The 22,059-nt window shown below is 31.8% G+C and overlaps 2 protein-coding genes across 2 annotated transcripts in view; both read right to left on the bottom strand.

Moving 5' to 3' along the window:
• The window catches only part of LOC129225261 (splicing factor, suppressor of white-apricot homolog), a 39,335-nt gene extending 28,305 nt beyond the window's left edge, over positions 1–11,030 (bottom strand). Inside the window, exons 1-3 of the mRNA XM_054859845.1 lie at positions 10,849–11,030; positions 9,750–9,904; positions 5,288–5,404 (exon numbers count right to left, since the gene is read on the bottom strand). Of these exons, the coding sequence (XP_054715820.1) occupies positions 5,288–5,404; positions 9,750–9,904; positions 10,849–11,030 (454 nt within the window). The remainder of the gene's footprint in view (positions 1–5,287; positions 5,405–9,749; positions 9,905–10,848) is intronic.
• Positions 11,031–14,670: 3,640 nt separating this feature from the next.
• The window catches only part of LOC129225117 (crooked neck-like protein 1), a 35,108-nt gene continuing 27,719 nt past the window's right edge, over positions 14,671–22,059 (bottom strand). Inside the window, exons 13-15 of the mRNA XM_054859678.1 lie at positions 17,687–17,845; positions 17,492–17,584; positions 14,671–14,884 (exon numbers count right to left, since the gene is read on the bottom strand). Of these exons, the coding sequence (XP_054715653.1) occupies positions 14,753–14,884; positions 17,492–17,584; positions 17,687–17,845 (384 nt within the window). The 3' untranslated portion in view covers positions 14,671–14,752. The remainder of the gene's footprint in view (positions 14,885–17,491; positions 17,585–17,686; positions 17,846–22,059) is intronic.

Below are 22,059 nucleotides of genomic sequence, written 5' to 3'. Positions count from 1 at the left end.
CAAATCAAAAAAAAATTTTATATACATGTTTTTCATCAAAAGCTTTTTTCTACAAGTTTGTTTGAAGTAAATTCGCCTCAAAGTTTGGAATTGCCATGAATTTCCCCATAGGCGTTAATGTTAAGTTTTTTTGAACTGTTCTAAATTGAATGAAAAATAGCTCAAATCAAAAAGTGAATTATAGGAATGAGGTGTCTTTGCCGAGATCTTTCGAACAAAAAAAAATCTGAATCGGACTATTCACTCAAAAGTTATTGGGGGGGGGGGGGAGCAAAGAAATTAGCATTTTAAATCTTAAATAAGATTTTTGTACAATTTATTTGGAAAAAAAATTAAAAAGTACCAAAAGTTGGAAGTATTGTTTTGAATTAAAATGTCACTAACATTTAATAACAATGTTGAAATTGGTAAATAGCAATAAATATTGCAGACATATTTCACAGCTTTTTCATCACAAAATTATGTGCATCGAAAAAGGAGTTTCTTGTAACAATATACAATAAGAGATAAATGACTGTCTGCAACTCTTGTTGTTACTTGGGCAATTTTAACTTCGTAATATGTTTCATCATAATATGTTCTTCATAATTCAAAAACGTGAGCAGCTTAACTTACTGTAGGGTCATTTGAGTCATTCAGTGTTTCATACAAGTTTATGTGGCCCCTTTCAAAGTCGTGCCGAATATATGTCAGGTTTTTCATTGTTTTCTTCTTTGGAGTGCACTTTTTGTAACTTAATGGTTTTGAGTGCATTCCTCAAGCATACAAAAGTGCTCCAACATTGCATTCAAGCTACTTCAGCGGGTTTTGGAATCTATGAAGAACTTTCTCTATTTTTTTGAAAGCATAATTGATTGGATTTTAATTTTAGTGATTTTTTTCGAAAATGCTTTTAAATTTTAAGCATTTTATCAATTGTTGAAAATATGAAAACTGAAATCTTGAAAGAGAATACCATTACCAATTCATTCTCAGGAATTTATACTCTATTTTTATTGTGTTCTTAAATGGTAAATCTACCATTGATCATATGAGACACAAAGTTGTTCTTGCTCTTCTTGTAGACATACGAGGAAGGTGATTCAAACTTCAAATGATGCTTGTGAAAAAAGTCGTTTTTGGCAAGAGCTAGAAAAACGCATGAATGGGAAAATTTGCGGGATTAGAAATATTGCGAGATTGAGAGCAAAATTTTACTGGATCAATCCTGCTAAATATCCTGCGGGATCCCACGGGATTAAAAACCCTAGTTACAAACAAAAATCTCCATAATTAACGAAAAATTGATAAAAATATAAAAATCTACAGAAAAATGGGAGAAACTGGCACTTAAATGTAAAACCAAGAGAAAGGGACAAAAACTGGAGTCTCCTTTGAGAAACGAGAATGATAGCAGGTCTGCTCTTAAAATGTTATAGTTACATAATTTATCCAAAACCTTTTCTAGTAGATTAGTAACAACAGATACTTTAAAAAACATAGTAATAAATTAAGATTTATTTGCATGAAATAGCCAAAAAGTCAAGATTAATTTGCTGTCAGATCCATCAACTTTCTGAAATTTAACAATTGAATATAAGCTAAAATTTTATCCAAGTGCATTTTATTAACTGTGAAAACTAGTAGTCACTAGATTTGAGGAGGCAAAGCAAAGAAAAATAGTAAAAAAAAACTTACCTGAAAAACTTTAAAGCATTCAATGCTAAGAAAACATATTTGAGTGAAATTGATTACATTTCATACAGTTTTGAGCTTATAAAAAGCTTAAATATTTATATGTGCAAAAAACTTCGAAATAATAATGTTTACAAAACAGTAGAACCTGTGAATAAAATGATGATTAATATCAATATTAAAAAATTTCAGCTCACAGCAATTTTAAGGTTACAGCCAACCCTCTTTATAAAAGCAAAAATTCTCAACGAATAACAACAAACAGCAAAGTTGCGAGTGAATGTAGTCACATTTGCTCACAACTTTGCTGTCGTTGTGCAACTGTGCTGTTTTGTCTGAGAGAATGTAGTCACATTCACTCAGAACTATGCTGTCGTGCGTCCACTATTCATAATTCGCTGCAACAGTTTTGTTATGACCCACAACATTTTGCTGCAACTTGAGCTTTTTCTTTCACAGATAAAGAGGTTCAATTATAACCTTAAAAAAAGCTATTTCCTGTAATTTTTTAGTGACCAGTGCATTGTTTACATTTAGTACTCATTTTGTTCATGTTTCAACACTTACAATTTTTGATAATTTTTCACGTATAGCAGCATCTGATTTAAATCTTGTAAGAATAAAGGAAAAGTTTGAAGTGATTCCAAACAAAACTTTATAACGATTTCAAGAATCCCTTATCATAAGAAACTTCTACAATTGAATTTTGATCTTAAACTGATCTTTAACCAACAATCCCATAAAAGTCATTATTAGTTAAAAATTCATCTTTAATAATTCCTTTCATAGAACTGGAAATCCCTAGGAATTTCCGTGCAAGGCTTGTATGATCTTGCCTTTGCATTTATTTTTACTATTATATTTTATTGCAAAAAATTTTCCTCAAGTTTTTATTAACACTTATCCTACCACTTACTTTTTTATTAACACTTACTTTGAAATAGAACACAATATAACAGAGCAATATAAGTCTTGACACTCTCCTTTATTCTAATACAATAATATAGTTTAAATCAAATGTGACAGAAACCTGACCCATTCCTGAGCAAATAACAATAATAATGGATTAAAGTTGTGAGTGCTATTCACGGCTTTAATCATTTTGATTTCTAATTTTATAACACAGAATAAAATTCATGTGAATAAAAAAAATTCAAGGCGAATAAACAAGAAATAGCGTCATGTTTTAAGGATAATTTTTATATTAATGAAACATAGCTCAAAGCAAAACGATTAGTATGATAAGTATATCCTTATTCCAGTTAAAACTCTTAAAATTGTTAAATTTAAAAGCATATAAATTAAAATGCAAGCTACATCATGTGTTGACTTGTTGATATTTTTCTTAATGTGTGATTGTATTTCAATTAGTTTTATGGATTGATTTTTGCATTGTGAAAGTGTTCTTCCCACACTTGTCCATGAATGTAATTTCAAATCCTACAGTTAAAAAGAGGGGGGGGGGGGGATAATCACAAAACAATTCACAATATTGATATTTCATCATTCTAAAAAATTGTTTTATCCCTTGGAGGTCTATTTTAAAAAAAGTTTTTCTAACAACGAAATCCAAAGAGGTTACAAAATGTAACTGGAGAGAATTTTATTATGAGTCACCTAAGTATCCTCGGATCATATTTATAATCGAAAATTTTAAGCCTGCCTAGCATATAGCAGTTTAAACAGCTGCAGGACATCGCCGAAAATAGTACTGCAACGGTTTAAGATAATAACAGTATTGTTTCTTGCTTTTACATCAATATTCTACACTCATTTGTTGACAAGATGTTACGAATGTCTATGCACCTTTAAACACAAAGCTGAACATGAAAAAAAATCAGATCCTAAAAAAATCATTTGAGGAAGGATCATGAACTGCTAACAACAGAGCCCAACTAAAGTTTATGAAAACACTGGGTCCAAAATTTGTTTGTTGCCCCCCCCCCCCCTCCTTCCCACTCTGAGCTTATTTTATATGGAGAAGCAGTAAAATACCTTGATACTTAGGTATTAACATATTTGTACAAATTTGGTGGTACCTTATATTACAAAAAAAAAAAAAAAGAAGTGACATAGTATTACGATAACTAAACATGATAATAGAAGATGTCATCAAATTTTGTCGTTGAAAAAAGCCATCAATATCAAAGTTTTCTATGGTATAACTTTAAATGGTGTTGTAAAAGTAGAACAAACTTGGAGTGGGTTTGGGATTTGCAAAAGAGATTGAATTTTTACAGGGATTTTTTTTTTCTAGATTTAATATTTACATCTTGCTATAGTACGATATGTAATGAGTTCAAAATTTAAATTTTACCTAGAGATTTAGTGCCCCCCAAATGTTGGTGCACTGGGCCAGTGCCCCATATGCCCATGCCTTAATCTGGCCCTGGCTAACATAAAAATCAATTTAATCGAGATAGTAATGCTCATGTGATTTACCAGCTACCATAAATCAAAGTTGCATATTAATCCAAAGATATCATGCTAAAAGATGGGAGTGGAGGGGGGGGGGAATACTTGCAGATTGTTCATTCCTATCTCAATTCACTGACTATTCAAGTTACATTTTTAGTTTCTGATAACTATTAGGCTTCTTTTGAGATTCTTTCAGTGAAACACTAACTCTCCTTCCATTGCAAGTGTTAAATCTCCAAACTATTTATACCAGCAATAAGCTACCAAAAATGAAGAAGCCTACCTACTTATTTTGAAAAACTTTTAAGACTTGTCCACTTATAGGAGTTGTGTTGATTTTGACAACGATCAGATTTCATTATTATGATGGTTCATTAGAATATTATGTTTCTGTTTATAAATAAACCAAGTTTTTACATAATCTGTCTTCTATTAGTCGCTTCAAAATTCTTAGATAATTATCTAATTATCACATAATTATAATTTATGTAGATTGATTATAATCAATCTACTAAATTATTAGTTATTTTAAGTGACAAAGCAATAACAACGTGGAAAATGGGGGAACTAATTACATTCTTTAACTATCAGTTCCTAATTCACCCATTTCATTTTGTATCCTTTCTAAATTTGTATTTTGAAATTTTGGCATTCTCTATTTCCAGCATATTTCTACATAGTCTGCTCCTCTTACCTACTCACCTAAGCAAGAAGAGTAGTCTCATGTATTTTTGTGAAATAATTCATCATAGTCTAAGGATCATATCTTGAACTTACCACAATAATTAAAAATAAATTTAACCCTAGAGAAGTTGCGCTTCGGTCGATTCCCCGCCCCATGTCAGATACTTCGCTCTATCCCATCACCCCTTATTCTAATAATGGGGCCCATCTGTGTCCCAGGTATTTCAAGGTTGCATAGCTTTTGGAAATGTATGTTGGTCATTTAGACCAATAGCTATCCTAGTCAGGTGTCATTTTCTCCCCGGCGCTTCCTTTCTTCGGCTTCCCTCTAACGGATCGCTACGGTGGGGAAAAGATCGAAGCGCGAGCACTAGCGTAACAAAAGAAAATATGACTTCTCTAGGTTTAATTTATGTAAACAAAGAATAAATAATGTATGTGAGTAAATAATTTACAAGCTATAATATCAAGGTTTATATACTTACAATAACAACAAATTTTTTAAATTTACCTTTCAATCCAGCTGGTTCTTCAAAATTCGCATTTTCAGCATTCTCATAGGTGAAAGCTATTTCATGATAAGCACCATCACACGCTATAGCAGCACGAAGTCTTTTTAATTCCTCCTCTGCAATAACAATATGTCACAGTGAAACAAAAATACATCACACAGATAAATCAAAACAAAAGAAAATATTTATTCAATAGGTATGCAAACAAGTTTTTTGTTCAAAACTAATAATTAAAACAAAAAATGTGTATGATTTTTTTTTATATTTAATAGTTATTTTAATTATTTTTTATGGTGGCTTAATCCAGCACAATATATATACAATTTTGTCCAATTGTGAAGAAATTATGATAGAAAAATACTATCAAACAACAAAATGAAACATTATTTTAAGAAATTCTTCTTAATAATAATAATAATTGTAGAAGAACCATAAGCCATTGCACACAAGCAATTTTCGCCAAAGAAGGACAAAGATTGGAGGTCCTTTCAACTACAAGAACTATGTTTATTGTGTAAACATATTGAATGCACCCAAGTTTGTAGCTTGGAACAAAAGCCTAACAATCAAATGAATTGAAAGAAGAAAATTGAAAACAATAGGACCAGCAAATGAGAAGATAAATAGAGCTAAAAATGCTTTCAGCTCTTCACATTTGATAAAATTTTTCACCAATTCAAAATATAGCATTAAGTTAAAAAAAAAAGCAAGAAAATAAGAAATATACCTGTCCGCAATTTTAATCTCATCAACAAAACCTATGGCTATAAAGAACTTTCTCTACAAGCAAAGGATGAAACAATTTGAGGAGTTTTCGAATAAATATAATTTTAAAAAATCCTTGCTTTACTCTAAATTAATTCAACTGTTAACATCAAACATTTAGAATCCTGTTCACACATATACACAACACACAAAGATGAAAGAAAGGGAGAAGATCTGAGGCAAGCAAGCAGATCATTTATATATTTGAATTATTGCTTTCTTTTCCCCCATTAACTTCATTTGCAAAGTTGCCAAAAAAAAAAAAAAAAAAAAGACAAAGTAACTTTTGGCAGGCTTCATTTTTTATGACTTTCAAGAACTTATTAATTTATTGTGAGAATTTTTATTTTACTTTAACTGCTTTTTGACATAATTATTCTAAACTATTTTCTGTAGTACCAAAAGCTTGGATTTTTGTTGATTTCTAGCATCTCCCATTGTACTCAAACCTTTTTACTTTTTATTAATGAGGCAAATTAAACGTAATGTTAAACAACTGACAATAACAATTCCAGACAACTAACACTTTTGTCAACTGAGCGACAACTTTAAATATAGTTGCCTGCAAAAAAACAGAAATGTACTTTTGTCTTATTGCAGTAAATGTCAAAGTGTTGCTATAATATTTTGAGTTATTAAATGAGGTCCCCACCCCCCTTTTTTTCAGAGGAGGACAGAGTTACAGTAATTTTCGCTTCAAAAAATTGAATAAAAAACCCTAATAAAATACAGATAACTTTTTCTCATGGGATCGTTTAATTTTAAAATTTATTATAAGTTTGTAGAGCATGAAACCAAAGATGCCTGTGGTTAAATAACTTCATTATATCATTTGGGCTATGTTTGTTTTTATAATTAAGCAAAACAATCAAATACCAAGAGTTGTATGACCAGCTTCATTTCCACTGCAATGCAAACTATACTTGCTGAAATACTTCAAATATTATGTAACTGGTTTTAAATATTAATGATACTTGTAGTATATCATTTAAATACTCAGGGGCTAAAAATCAGGGGGATATGACAAGATTCTCCCAAAACCAAACCACCATTCGTCTATCTGAGTGGAATATTCCCATATGCAAAAAATTCAAAACATGACATGGGTTGGAATATAAGTTGTACAATGTTGAACTACACAAAAAGTTAATAGCCAAATAATGTTGCTACTGTTTACATTTTCCCCACAAATTGAAATTCCCTACTCAAAAATTTGAATTTCAGTCCTTGACATTAAAAAAAAAAAATTGAGCTTGGAAATTTTACTGATACGCATTAAATGAATGAGATAGAACATATGAAAACTGGGTGCATGAAATTAACATTACTTAATTTTAAAATCAGTTAATATACACTTCAGTATTTGAACAAAATTATTGATGTTTTTCACATTAAAAATAATTATAAAATAAATTTAACAAAATGTTAAATTTGCAACAAAGTTGCTTCTAAATACCTGTGTAAATCATATTAGTATCATATTATCATTCAAAGTTTAGTGCCCAAAGCAGATATTTAAAATAAAAAAAAAATGAACACACTACATTTCAAAAATATTGCTGAGAGGACTAGGTGCATGAAATATAAAACTAAAAAAAATAATCAATTTAATTTATTCACTTTCCAAATCATGTGCAGTCAAAAATTAATATAAAAAAGGTAATTTTGCGTCAGGCAGTATTGGAATGAAAATCATTCAATTGTGAACAAAACTACTCAAATATCTTTCATATAAAAGCAAACAATAGATTGTGACACATAACATGTGCAAGAAGATCATGTAAGATTAGTATGTCTTTTGACCTGACGGAATTAAGGCAAAAAAAAAAAAAAAAATAGTTGTGGACACCATATCAACAAATTATACTTGATATTTCACCAGAACAGTCGAGAGGACATTGGATTTTGTTGGGCGAAGGAAAAAAAATCCCAGTGCCAATATACAACACTAGCAGGGTAAGCTGAGAGGAAACGTTCACTAAAGAGTACACAATATATACAAATTTTACTTTCCCCAGAACAGTTGTGAGGTCATTGAATTGGAGGCGAAAGGAAAAAAAGGTCTTAGTGCCGATATATGACACTGGCAGGGTAAACTAAGAGGAAAGGCTTACTAAAGATTACACAATACCTAGAAATTATACTTCATATTTTAATAGAACAGTTGTGATGCCATTTTCGTTGAATACTGAAATGCTGTTAGTTAAAAGGAAACATTAGATTCTAAGGGTTAAAGAAAAATTTATAATTCGATCAACAAAATTTTGTGTTGCACAGAAGACAATGATTGTGGCAATAGAAAACGAGGAGCTAATAATGAAACAAACACTTTACAGAAGATAATGATCTTCTAACTAATGATAGATTAAAATAAGATTACAGATTCTTCAGAAAGGAATCCGTGCTGTCCTCAGAAAGGAATCTGTGCTGATGCTATGTCTCGGGACTCGTTTACAGCATTAGTTTAGCGTACCACCATAAAAACAATGAAGACAGCGTCATCTATTGGCACATTTTGGAACTTTTTTCATTAAACAAGCATCTAATGGCCTAATGACTCTTCTGGTGAAATATCAAGTCATTTTGACTTTTTTTTTTTTTTGAAATCATAACTTTCATTATATTCACCAGTGTATTAAAAAGTAAATTTAAAAAAATGATACAAAATATTTCTGAAGGTATAGATAATGCTTGCTAAACCTCAATATTACTACAACAAAACCAATAATTCATCACCATTGCATAAATGCTATAATAGCTTCAAACAAAGGATTCTTTACAAAACAATACTATCAGAATTATGGTAGGTCAAATTACAATGCTTGCTCGTATTCGAGCAACTTAATGCATTCAGTAAGGGGAGAAAAGTGCTAAAGTGAAAAACTTTTCAACTATTAAAAATTTCAATACAAATATAAAAGTTTAAAATTAGACAAGGATTTACAGAGCAGAATTTCATCCCTGCAAATAGCATGCATACCTAATCCTCATCAGCAACATTCAGCTTATAAATTATGTTTCAAGTGATTTATACATAAGCAAACCGGTTAATCATGGAATGAGTATTAATTACAAATGCATAAGAAAATCATAAATATTGCAATTAAGAATGTAAGACAAAATATCCCTCAACATACAAACCAAATCCACCAGCACATTTCTAACTTGTCCTAGTTAATGAAAGAAACCATTAGTTTTGTTTCAAATCACTATGAAATACAAAAATGAAGTCATGAAACAGTACAAAAATATAAAAATACATTTGATAAAACAGAACGTAATCTAGATCTTGCAGTGAAATGATATATTACATGTGGTGGAGAATTCTCAGATTGTACTACAATTTATTCCCTCCGGTCTGAATCAGGCTTCTAAAGGCTGGCTGCCAACCAATGCACCAGTCAAGGCTGATTCCATAGAAGATTCAATATTAGTTCTGCATAAGAAAAACTGAGACACATTATTGCAAATAAAATATGAAAAATCAATACTAAGTCAGATACACAAATACAGTTCCTTTTTCATATGATCATTTAAATAAAATACTTTAACAAATACTAAAATAATCAAAACCTTCCTTACCTAGGACAAGGCTCATTCTAATATATTTGTTCATAACAATGGAGGGGAAGCTTTCCTTAAATTTGAGCAAAACGATCATGTTTTCAATTTAAGGGGTTTAAATCAAATTCTTACCTTGGTAAAGTTGTTCTTCAGAAAGATCTGAACGCAATGATCGGTAACGTTCTTCATCGCATAGTTTTTCTTCTTCAGAAATTGGATCCTCAAATTTGTCTCCCGCCACCGGTTCATACTGCTTCAAGTCGTGAAGATATCCACGTACATCATACCTAAATAGACAAAGGCACTAATCAAATGCAAACCATATCAGAACTTTTTTATATTTACCCTTTGTATCAAAAGTATGAAAATACTTTTATTATGAAAGTAATTTAATGAAATTTTGCGGTCACCTCTACCTGGCGGTAGAAATCTTTAGAAAAATTAACTGGTCCATTTAGCACGAAATGCAATTTAATCTGAAATATGTTTCTATGTAAATTTATATCAATTTTATTTATGTTTCATTTATTTATAAAGCGGGAAGTCCGGTTACTTTACTTTTGGGATGTCATGCTACAAATTTGTGAATCTTTTCAAATTTCTATCACGGGTTAAGCTGTGCAATGTGCATGCAATGTTCAATGCATATTACGTTGAAAAGAAAAACCACAACCCCATTAACCCCAAGTAAAATTTTTGGATTAATTTTTCATAGACATATTTTCTTACTTATGGATAATTTCAGTAATTTTTCCTTCAAAGAATATTATTACTGATCAAATGAAACATTTTGAATGTTTGTGAGTTTTTAGTGCAGAAAGATCACCTGAAACTTTTTGAATGAACGAGTTAAATGAACGGATCATTGAAAAGAACAACATTGCCCACCCCTCTGGTGCAAAGCAAAATCATTTAGTTAGATTAGGTTTTTGATTGGGATAGGTCAAAGCACATAAATGGTGGGAACAAAAATTGTTGTTTGCATTTCGACAGTCTGATTAAATCGCGACCCAACTCTAATGTGGTGGATAAAAGATTTGGCGTTTTTTTTAAAATCAAATTACGGAAAGTATCCTAGAATTAGTGTAGAAAACTGAATGGAATCTGGCTAAAAATATTGAAGCAGCAATACTTCACTCTTAATTTCTTTCAGCCAAGATCAAACAAATCTATTTATCATAAAAGTATTAAAAAATTATTTAATAAACAGACAGTAAAGCATTCACGCTACCTATCAATCATTAGGGTTTCATCACCCATCCAAGGAATTAGATGCTTCCCTTGCCCGATGAAAAGAGACTTATCGTCATTTGGAAATATTTTACATGAATACCCGAACAAAAAAAGCTTTTCATTTGGATCTACGGGTTTTAAGCTAGGACCTCGACTCCAACTTGCAACACCTTCGGCCATTTTTTGTGTTATTGTAATGACAGAAATAACTACTGCCATTAGAAAAAGATAAATTGAAGTTTATTTCAAGACACAATGGTTGCGTTTGACGAACTCAACCAGTCTACCGGTGACTAACCGCAACGTTCTGCGATCCGCCGGTTAATGCACCGGTTACCGTTGTAAGCTGTTGATTGGTTACGTGAAGCATGTGATCTTTAATTGTCAATTGATGAAGCAACCGGTAGCTACCGGTAAAGGTTGTCTGGTCCAAGGTGTTTGCATAGGTTAACCGATTGCCCCAACGGTTAATTTGATGACGTCCAGCTAAAAACAACCGGTGCACCGGTATTTTTTGCGAATAAGAATATTAACTGCTTACAAATGAGAACGCTGATGACTAAATCGAGTTTCCAGTGAAGAAATTGCCGGACAAATAAAAATCACATTCTCGGCTCCCGTATTTCTGTTTTCGGGAAGTAAGTAGAAGTGATGGGCAGGGCACCCCCCCCCCCTGACTGTTGTGATTTTACTCGCTGTAAGTTTCGTTAAGGCCCCTATATATTCGCAACTCCAGAACTCGAATACGCTACCTTTAGACAGTAGCTGCAGGGCTTTTCACTCCAGGGTCCCCTGTACCTACCACTATTTGTGGTTTAACCAGTTGGATGGAACCATGAAGACAGCTCTGATTTTTTGATCCAGACCAGAAATCGAGCAATCCCTGGTCCAGAACCCCCAGAGGTATCGTTTCACTTGGAGGATTTTGTGACCACGAGCATATTTAACGTCCCCCAGTCACCATTAATGAAGATGGTGGATCTTCGATCCGGCGGGAATCAAACCCGGAACCCTCTGGTCCCCGAGTCCGATGCCTTACCGATAAGGCCACCACGGCCCTTGGCTGCAGCGTCCCTGGAGTTGTGAACACGAGCCGACGCAAATCAATCAGTTTAAACTTAGCGCTCAGATCTGACATTTTGGATCGGAGCGCGTGTTTGAGTGGTTGTCTTTTTTGGCAAGTTATCGCGCTTTGTGATTTTTCACTAGCGGCACGCGAATTATTTATTTAATAAAATATTATTTTTGATCGCTTTAGCAAAACCCGAAACTTTGCTATGGTAACCCTATGTCTGCAACAAAGAAAAATCCGATCAAAAATGGCTAAACTTAAGCTGATGCGTCGACCTGTATATATAGCGGTTCTAAGTTTCGTTGGTGTACAAGTTTTTCGTGAAACGTTCCATAATAATTCAGTTTTATGCAGTACTTACTGCTAAATACCCAAGATTTGTCTTCAATTCACTGGTCGAACCGCACCATGCTGTGGACATTCGTTGGTGAGATGATAAATCCACTGTATTTACCAGTTTGTTGGTACTCTCAGCTTAATGAGATGACATCTGCCTCAAGCTGGGTTATTCACTATTCCAGGCTAACGAGTTCTAATAAGAACAAAACTGCAGCCTCAGGATGTGAAAACTGGGTGTCTGGTTCAAAACTGTATTTGTGCGATGAAAGCTTAAAATAAATACCACTCAGAGCTCTTTAAAAGCAAGAAGTACTTAGCTTTTTTCATCCAACAAATCCTCTCTTAGTTTTTTTTTTTTGCTTGAATTCTTTTTGACATTCCCCCCCCCCCCCTTTATTGTAGGTTACTGTGACCAGACGTCCGCTTTTTGTCTTACTGTCCCGCTTTTTTGTTTAAATTCCGTCACACAAGAAATATAACATACAATCTAGATTTTTTAAACGGTTTTTCACTGTCAGTAAACGTAAGAACGCCATGTAAAATGTTATTCTTTAATGTTTAATATGCTGAAGTACCTCCATCATGATTTAGATTGAAGCTTTGGAGGAGCTGTTAAGCGTCAGGTGTTGGCCGCGAACGGGGGAAAATAAATTCATGCAAGGAATTCCTTGATTTTCTGAAAGGCAACAAGAATTTGCTTCTAACAGCAAGTACAACTGAAAATAATAATTTTGATTAATAAATTTGTTGTGTGATGCAACATTCTTTACATCAATACTATTAAATTATTTTCAACTTGAGTTCTTTATTGGTACATTCGAGTTATTTCTTGGCATTTTTCTGTTACGTAAAATATTAAGCCTGTGGAAAAAAGGCTTAATAGATGCCCCCCCCCCGTCACGTGTCCCGATTTTTAGCTTGAAAAATCTGGTCAAATTATTGTAGGTGTTTTGGATTAACTCCACTATGATACATAGAAACATTTCACTGGAGAATGAAACCCTCAGGGAAATCAAAACCTCTCAATAGAGTATGTTCAAATGTTTTGATTGAGGACTAGTTGTTTAAGCAAGAGTTATTCTAATGAAGTGTAGTTATCACCTCATCACATTCAAAAAAAAAAACTATGTAAATGAATTATATCCTCCAAAACTACAAATAATTCGTTCACATGCCTAAAGTTTGTGCACATGTTTTGAGTGATTATATGACAAATGTCCATCATCCAGAAGCACTGGAAATAAAAATAATTCCAGTTACAAAAACCAATGTTTATAGTTCTATAAACAACAACATCGAAACCATTCCAGATGAAAATTTAGAACATGAAAGAGAAAGAAATTTAAATAAGCTATACGTAAGCTTGCGCCAATTATTCCAGTGACACCTTGACAGTTGTGGTTTTGAAAGCAGGTACTTGCTCTGTCAGGGCTCACAAAGCCATTCTTGCTACATGTTCTCTAGTTTTTAAGTGTTTTCAACCTTGAATACTATTTTGAATATTTGAAAGAAGTCTGCTCTTCTGTTGGTTGAAATGTATGACAATCAATTCTGCTGTAGCTGTGCCTTCTTTCATCTTTGCTGCTGTTTACTGTGATCTTTTTTTTTTTTTTTTGAATAAATTTATTACTTAGATGATGGTATTTATTATTATTTTTTATGTAATAAAATAAAATTTTCATAATAATATGAGGACTAGTGTATACATGGGTGATTGTGAGTTCATCAAAAAATACCTGAAAGTTTCAAAGCGAGAACGGGGGAGGGGGGGGGGAATCTTTGGCCCCTATTACTTAAGTGCACCTATGGCATAGTATTAAATAGTTCAATAGTCAGAGTTAAAATAGTGTGTGTACATTTGATTAAAATTTTAATGGGTTACAAAGTTACTGTTGAGCTGGTGTTATACAAAATTATCTTGACATTTGCCCATCTTAAGGTATAGGTGTCCATCTTAAGTCTTTTGCAGATAATTTTGATGAGTATTATATAATTTTTAAAAAATTGCGGAGGTAGGGAGATAAAAGCATAACAAAAAAAAAAAAAAAAAACAACATAATTCCGGTATTTTTGGACATTAAAATACCGGAAATTCGTTAAAATACCGGAGCACAATCACCCCTGTGTATAGTACCATATAGAGTAGTCATCTAACATAGACAACTAAAATAACCTGAAGAGTTTAAAAGTTCCCTACTTTTGTTAATTTATTTTTTAATATTACAAGACAACTTTCTAATTGCTATAAACAGTTTTTCAGTTGAAAGTATGAGAGTTCAGTCGGCAATCTTAGTTATTTACATGTTGCATTTTTCACTAAAATTTCAATTCCATTAGAAAAAGCCCCCCCCCCCTCTATTTTTGCACACAAGCAAATACTACAAAAACTTGTTTCATAAAATGTTTTTTATCGTTACAAAAAATATTAATTTCACAGATTAAATATTTACAACTTTTTACAAAAATATACAAAATCCAGATACAGCAAAGTCTAGCTTTCAGCACTGGAATTTTCTTGGGTCGCTTTCCATTTCTTTGCAATTTCAAGCAACTTAAGATGTGGTTGGGTAACTTCATCTGATGGGAATATGTAATCATAGTATTCCTCCCAGCCACCATCAGTCTAGCATTAAAGAATAAAATAAATTAAACATAACAGAAAAATGATAATACAAACACATTGATGCAGATAAAACAAAATTAGTACTATTACCAAAAACCACATCCCAATAACAATTTTGATTAAGTAACAGTTTCAATCTCTAAATATTTACATGGAGTTTTTCTAGAGTTTAATTTAGATTAAAAAGTAATTATAATTATAACAATGAGTGCAGTAAGTAAAAAAATTATTGATTACCATCATAATAGGCCAGTTACAATTTTGATTACAGAAAGAAATTATTACATGCACACATTTATTCAGCATAATGTCACACGTTATGGAGAAAGTTACAGAGAAGTATGATTTCAAAGTAGAAAATATGAGTCATATAATGCACAAAATGAAGTATTAAAATCGTTCTTTTGCATGCATTTACTTTTTTAAAGCATATCAAAGAATGGCAAGCTTTAAGTCTAAAATAAAATGAGTAAAGCTGCTCAGCATACCTTAATCACTTACATAGGGCATAATGTTAAAAAAAATGAAATGAATGTATAAAATGAGGAACAACTTTTAGAATAAAAAAAGAAACAAAATGCAGGAAAAGAAATGAGAAAAAAGGAAAATAAAATTGCATGAAAGTTTTACTTGACTCTCTCACACACACACATATGCATGCATATTTCCGAAGTTTGGGTCAAAAAATCTAATTTTATAAAACTACAAAATCTGCCCCCCCCCTCCTAGAAGTCATAAATAGTAAAATATTTTTGATATGCTAACATAATAAAGTTTAAAAATCCAGAGAATATTTTTAAAAAAAGCTGGAAGGAAAGCAATGCAGTCTTTTGCTAGTTAAGAATGAAGATTTTATAAAATTTAGCTTTTTTTTGCAATTTTTATAGGATGTTTAAATAATTTAAATGAAAGATTATGGAGAAAAGATTGTGTCTTCAACCCTGTCATATATTTTCTTTTATTATGAAACTCCAGTTATTTTTCTGCAACTTCAGAAAGATTAACATATTTCATATTAATATGGGAGCAGATACCCAAAGCCAAAAATGTTTCCAACTATGACAGGATGGATGTATTTATTTATTTTTTGAAGGATTCATTCATTATTATGTTTCATGATTTCCTAGATAAAAAATGTTCAAATTCTTTATTGATCTCTCTGCAAGATGTTAATTAAATTGTTACTTTGAAATCTAAATTGAAAATACAGACCTGTTGTATTTTACAATATTGAAAATCAAATTTAAGAAATACTTCAACTGCAAGTCATCCAAATTATAACAAATTTCGGAAATTTGTACCAACAAAAATGAATAGTTAAATGTTTAATGTTATTCATTTTTACCTTAAGCATAATCCAACTGACTGAACCTTTAGAAAGATTTATTAACGATAAATTTTAAGTTCTTACTTGTTGTATTAAATTGTACTACTCAGATTTAGATGAAAAAAAAGGTACAATTTAACCAGCCCATCATAATCTTTTTCAATATTAAAAAATATTTCAGCTTGTCAAAAAAATTCAAAATTGCACGCTTAGTTTCTCTTAAAGAAAAGAGTGGCCATCCCCGATACAATACAATTTAAATAAAAAAAACTAATTTTGTTTGAATCTCAGATTTTGCACATTCACTGTTTTTTTATGAGTTTTTTTACTTCTATCTCATTCTGCATCAATTTGTTTTAAAAGTGGGATATCCATCAACTGAAGGAAATTCCCAATACTGAATATTCCTCGAGAATTCTAACTGAATACTTTACACAATTATAACTAAAGAAAGTGGAAACGAATAAGAGAAATTAACAAGGTCAAATTTAGTCAAGTTTATCGTTAATTTCAAACCTAATAAAAAGCAAACACGAGACATAGCTCTCTTGTTCAAAAGAAAATGATGTTATTGTTGGAAAGGTATTGTCTTTCGGAGAGAAATTACAACGAGTTATACATAAAAAAAAAAAAAACACACACACACACACACACACACAAAAGGATTTATTCAAAAATAACACGCAAGAGACTGAATTATTTGATGATGAAGGACTTTTAGTCAATTAGAGTAGGTGTATCGTGCATTGCTACCGACCTGCGTGAATTCAGAAAGAGTATTTTCAACTGTAGAAAAGTTGAGCACTAAAATGAGTTCCAGGATTAGAGACAATTCAATAGATTCATTATATTTTTTACTATTGTTGATTTTTTATTATGACATATGTTCTCTCACTTAATATTTGTTCACAATACGTTTTCATAAATAACACAGTTTTTAAACAAAATTATGAAATATGGCAACAAAACAATACGTTTTCAAGCATTTTTTGAGAAATTTCAAATACTGGTAATTCGGTATCACATTTCAAAAATACCGAATACCAGTATTGAATTTTTGGTCCGGTATTGCAATCCTATTCGGTGTATCTCTAATGCAAACTATATTATTACATGGTGAGATGATATATGTTGTACAATACAACAGTATGTAATAAAGAAGGAACAACAGTACATATTTTTATTTATTTAATCTTTTAAAAAAATACTTAAAGCATGTTTGAATAGTATAAAAATATCAGTACGTTTAATTTTATGAAATTGATTTCAATTATACATACCCCATCATCGGATTCAATCTTTCTACGCTTTTTGACTTTCTTCGGAAATTGTTTTTCCACATCAAGTTTGCTTTCTTCATCTCCATATTGTTCCTATGAAAGATGAGAGTCATTAATTTGAAATTCAATAAATACAAAGCACACACACATACATGTACGTATAACACATTTAGTGTGTACAGTAAATTCAACTACTTCAAAATCCTTCCATGCTTCCAACAGCATGACTCGCTCTTCTTTCTCTCCTGAACTTCTCAGGGCCTTATTTGCTTTCTCGTAGGTATGTCGAGCTTGTAAAACTGCATCTTGACCTTCTCCACAGCCAAGCTCAAATCTGGCGAAACTTATCCATACCTAAATAAAAAACAATAATCATTCAATGAATATGCTATACGGGATGACTTTAAAGAGTACATATGCAACACTGTACATACATTCTGAGTAAAAACTTTAAGTTCAGTGCAAGTTTTTGAGAAATGGGATACACCTTAATCTTGGGATCAAAAAGTCATATGAGTGATAATTATTAAGCTTAAATACAAGTAAAAAATACAAAAAAATTTAATTGTAAGTGTTTCATTATTAGAAAATATTACAGATCAATATTTGAACCTGAGTAAAATCTTTAAGGCCAACAGAGAAAAAAGCATATTAAGGACAAAAATTCAAATATTTATAAGCTTGTGTGGGAGCCATTCCTTCAAATATTCTTGTTTTCATAAATGAAACTTCGTTTTTGACAAAATTTGGGATGTATTTTTTACCATTCATCTTCGATAGTAGATTTCAGCTCTATTGATGAAGTAAAGTGTCTTTCCTTTGCATAAACTCTTCTTGCTAAGTCGCCCAATAAGTTCTCTATTGGGTTAAGATCTGGAGACTTAGTTGGTCATTTCAAAGTTTCAACATTGTTTACTTGGAGACTATTTTTTGCACGTTACTCGGATGAATAGATGCATTGTTTTGCTGATATTTTAAATTTTCCCCAGCAATTAATTCGGCATTTAGTAAAAGATGACTTGGGAGGACATTTTGATATGCTTGTGAGTTGATTTTACATGAAACAAACACAACTGAGCACACACCATTGTAAGCGAAGCACTCTCAAGTTTTGACAGAGCCTCCATCTAATTGGCGCTTGTAGAATATTTCTTTTTCTTTTCGTAAATCATGTCAATAGTCAAGGCGGACGATTCTGCCTCGTTCAAACTCCGAAATTGCTCAAATTTTGTTTTCTTTCGTCGAAGAGGCATAGTAAAGATTCAGTTAACGTTTACTTTAGCATATAACCACCAATAATCATACATGCCTCGCTACAGCCGTCTATTTATATTCGTTTTGATACGCCGTTCAGAGGGCGCTGTTCAGCATACGCATGCGCTACCGGTCTGCAATTCTAATCATTTGCATATCATGCCCTACTTTACATTTCCTGCAATTTTCAGCTCACTCGCATAAGTCCTTCGTGGTGTTGCAATTTTCAAACAGGAGTGTATATAAAATGCTTATGTGTGGGGCAAAACGAGCTTTTATTTCTTTCTCTCTAATGGCAACGATCAGATTTGTTTATGTATGATCGTTGTTTACATGTGCTGCAGACTCGCTTCTAGCGTTGGATGTAGTTCAAGTTCTAGCTTTTGATTTCTAGCGTTAGGATTTTTATTTTAGAATGAGTGTTTTAGATTACTTGAATGTAATAAAAAAGAAAAAGAAATCAGCTTTAGGTTGCTACCTTCTAACACCCCTCACTTCTGATCTCCCATTTTTTTGTGCACCATTTGCCCATGAGAAAAGTGTCAAAATTATAAGATACCCTATTTCCTGTTTTTCTGAATAAATTCAACATATGACGCAGGTTTGCCCACCTCCCTAAGATCAAGGGTGCACCCCCTCTAAGCATTGCAAAAGACCTCCACCCCCCAAAAAAATGAGAAAAATACCCCTCAAAACAAACTTTTCTAAAAATTTCAATGGCACAATCTGCGCTATGACCCCTCCTCCCCCCCAGGTGGGCACCCTTACATGACGTTTTTTCTAATAACAGGGTTCATACTCAATTGGGATAAAAAATTTCCATGACTTTTCCAAGACTTTTTCATGACTTCATAAAACTTTTCATGACCTTGTTATATGAAGAGAATAGTACTATTTAATGTCAAATTTGCCAATTTTTGGAAATGGGCATTAGAAAAACTTTTACAAGAGTGCCATTACTCTCACTTATTCGTGATTGAAAATATATCAGTGCATACACTGCAGAAACTGATAAATTATTCTTATTAGTCTTTATCATATAAATTCAAGTAAAGTAAAAATATAGCGAATGCTGTTTCACTATATGCTGTAAAAAATATAGTGACTTATGTCTAAAATGTCTAATAAATGTTTAATAGATAGGGCAGAATGGTAATGAATAGGACAAAATGAGTTATTACTTAGTTTCCAATAATAAATTTATTTCATAAAAACATTGCCCTTTGGTGTCAATAGTGCATCTAATCACCCATGTAACTTGACAGTATATTTGTTCTTTAAAGTAAAGCCATGTTTTTCAGTAAATTCATTTCTCTTCTAAGTTTCATTTTTCTAAACTAAATATTTCAGCTGGCCACAAGGATCAGTTTTGCGAACTTTATGTTGGGCACCACTTTTTAGAATTCCCTTATTTCTATTTTCTGTTGCCTGACTAAAGTTTTCATTTTCTAAAGCCTTCTATTTATTAAGATAAACTGATAAATTTCATAATGATTTCTTTACAAGTATTAGAAACAAACTCGGGTGCAATTGAATTGAGGGGGGCGTAGCAAAATCAAGAACGTGCAACTCCACTACTACAGAATATGAAATATGAGAAGTGTCAAAAATAATGGTGAATTCAAAATTAGTGATGCCCCGGTAGAAACATCACATTGCAAAAAAGACGAGTGGATGCTACAGAATCAGATGAAATTGGAATCCAAACTCTGATTTGTTTTTGGGATTGTTCAATTTATATGCAATATTACTAAATCACTCAACACTTCTAGAGCTCTTTTAGCTATTGTTACTTTCTTACTTGCCAAGACATATTTCCATAACTTTAAATAAATTTCCATGACCTTTCCAGGTCTGAAATTTGTTTATTATTTTTCCATGACTTTCCAGGATTTCCATGACCCGTACGAACCCTGTAATAAATTAACCTTATCTTGTGCTTTGCATACTGTTAAATGTTCGTGTCTAAATTTTTGGGACAGGGTGTAAGTTTACTATACTGCAAGAACTTATGATTAAAGTTAAAGGCAACAAATTAAAATAAGCATTTAAACATAACAAATTTCACTGATCTCAATATTGTACACAAATGTAGCTGTCATGTATACCTGATTGCTTGAAAAACTCTTCATCTTACCTTGTACTTTGGGGCAAAAACAGGAAAATGTTTCAAAGAATATACTCAATATCAAAGGATGGGGAGGAGGGGGACGGGGGAGCTATGTTTTTCATAAAACTACAGCATCCTAATCAAATAAAGGAACAGCAAAGATCTTTATCGAGTAAAACAGACTACCAGGTAGGCGAAATCGGGCTGCTATATTAGCAATTGATTGCTTTTATGGCATTTTAAAAAGTTTTTCAGAAAATGAAAACAAAATTGGCAGTGAATATTATCTTAAAATTAATTATTTAATTAATTTGGAAAAAAAACTGACTTTACTGACTAATACTGACCAATTTTTAAAATACTGACTTTAATAAGCTAGTTTTATGCCCTGTAATAATCTTAATGCACGAGTTGCATGTCAAAGTAATTATCTCCTTTAAATGTATGAAAACCATAAGGGTTTCTTATGAGATTCATATTTAAAAAACACTACTTTTTTAATACAAATAAAGCTAGACAAATATTTTGGTGACCAGTGAGCAAGCATAGTGAGCTCGGATCATGCGTAAGCAGTTCCGGGGGTTGGCGAGCGTAAGCGAGCAGGGGGCGATAGCCTCCTAGTTGTCTTTAAAGTGGTAAGAACAAAACTCCTTAACTTTTCCTAATTCGCCAGAAAGTACCTGTAGTGAACACTTACTTTAAAAATCCGGTAACTTAATGGAAAAAAAAAGCAAGAAAAGAGCTATGTACTAAAATAGCTGAACATTTTCTTTCTTTTATGCTTCAAAATCTGTGTTTGCATAGGAAAAAAAAACTTTGATTCATGATCTTCACAAATGTAAATAATGCGAAGAATATTTTTGAAAATATTATGTAGGAAATTATAAAAAGGAATATTTTAAATTGTCAATTTAATAAGAAAAAAAAATAAGTAAAAAGATTGGAGGGAAAAAAACCTATTTATATTATTTTATTCAATTTTTAAACATATTTTATTCTTATTTAGAAGAAACTAACGCTTCATGTATGATTTATGTTTGTTTTTTATAAACCAATTTTTAATGTGTTAGAATTATTTTCATTAGATAAAATACTCATAAACTTTCCTAATACGGTGGACTCTCTCTATCTGAACACTCCCTAATGCGAACACCCCGATATTCTGAACACATTTTGATGATCCCGGCAAAACTCCATAGTCTTA

This window comes from Uloborus diversus, chromosome 6, assembly GCF_026930045.1.
Source record: "Uloborus diversus isolate 005 chromosome 6, Udiv.v.3.1, whole genome shotgun sequence".
Lineage (NCBI taxonomy): Eukaryota > Metazoa > Arthropoda > Arachnida > Araneae > Uloboridae > Uloborus > Uloborus diversus.
This window is presented reverse-complemented; position numbering and strand designations above follow the sequence as displayed.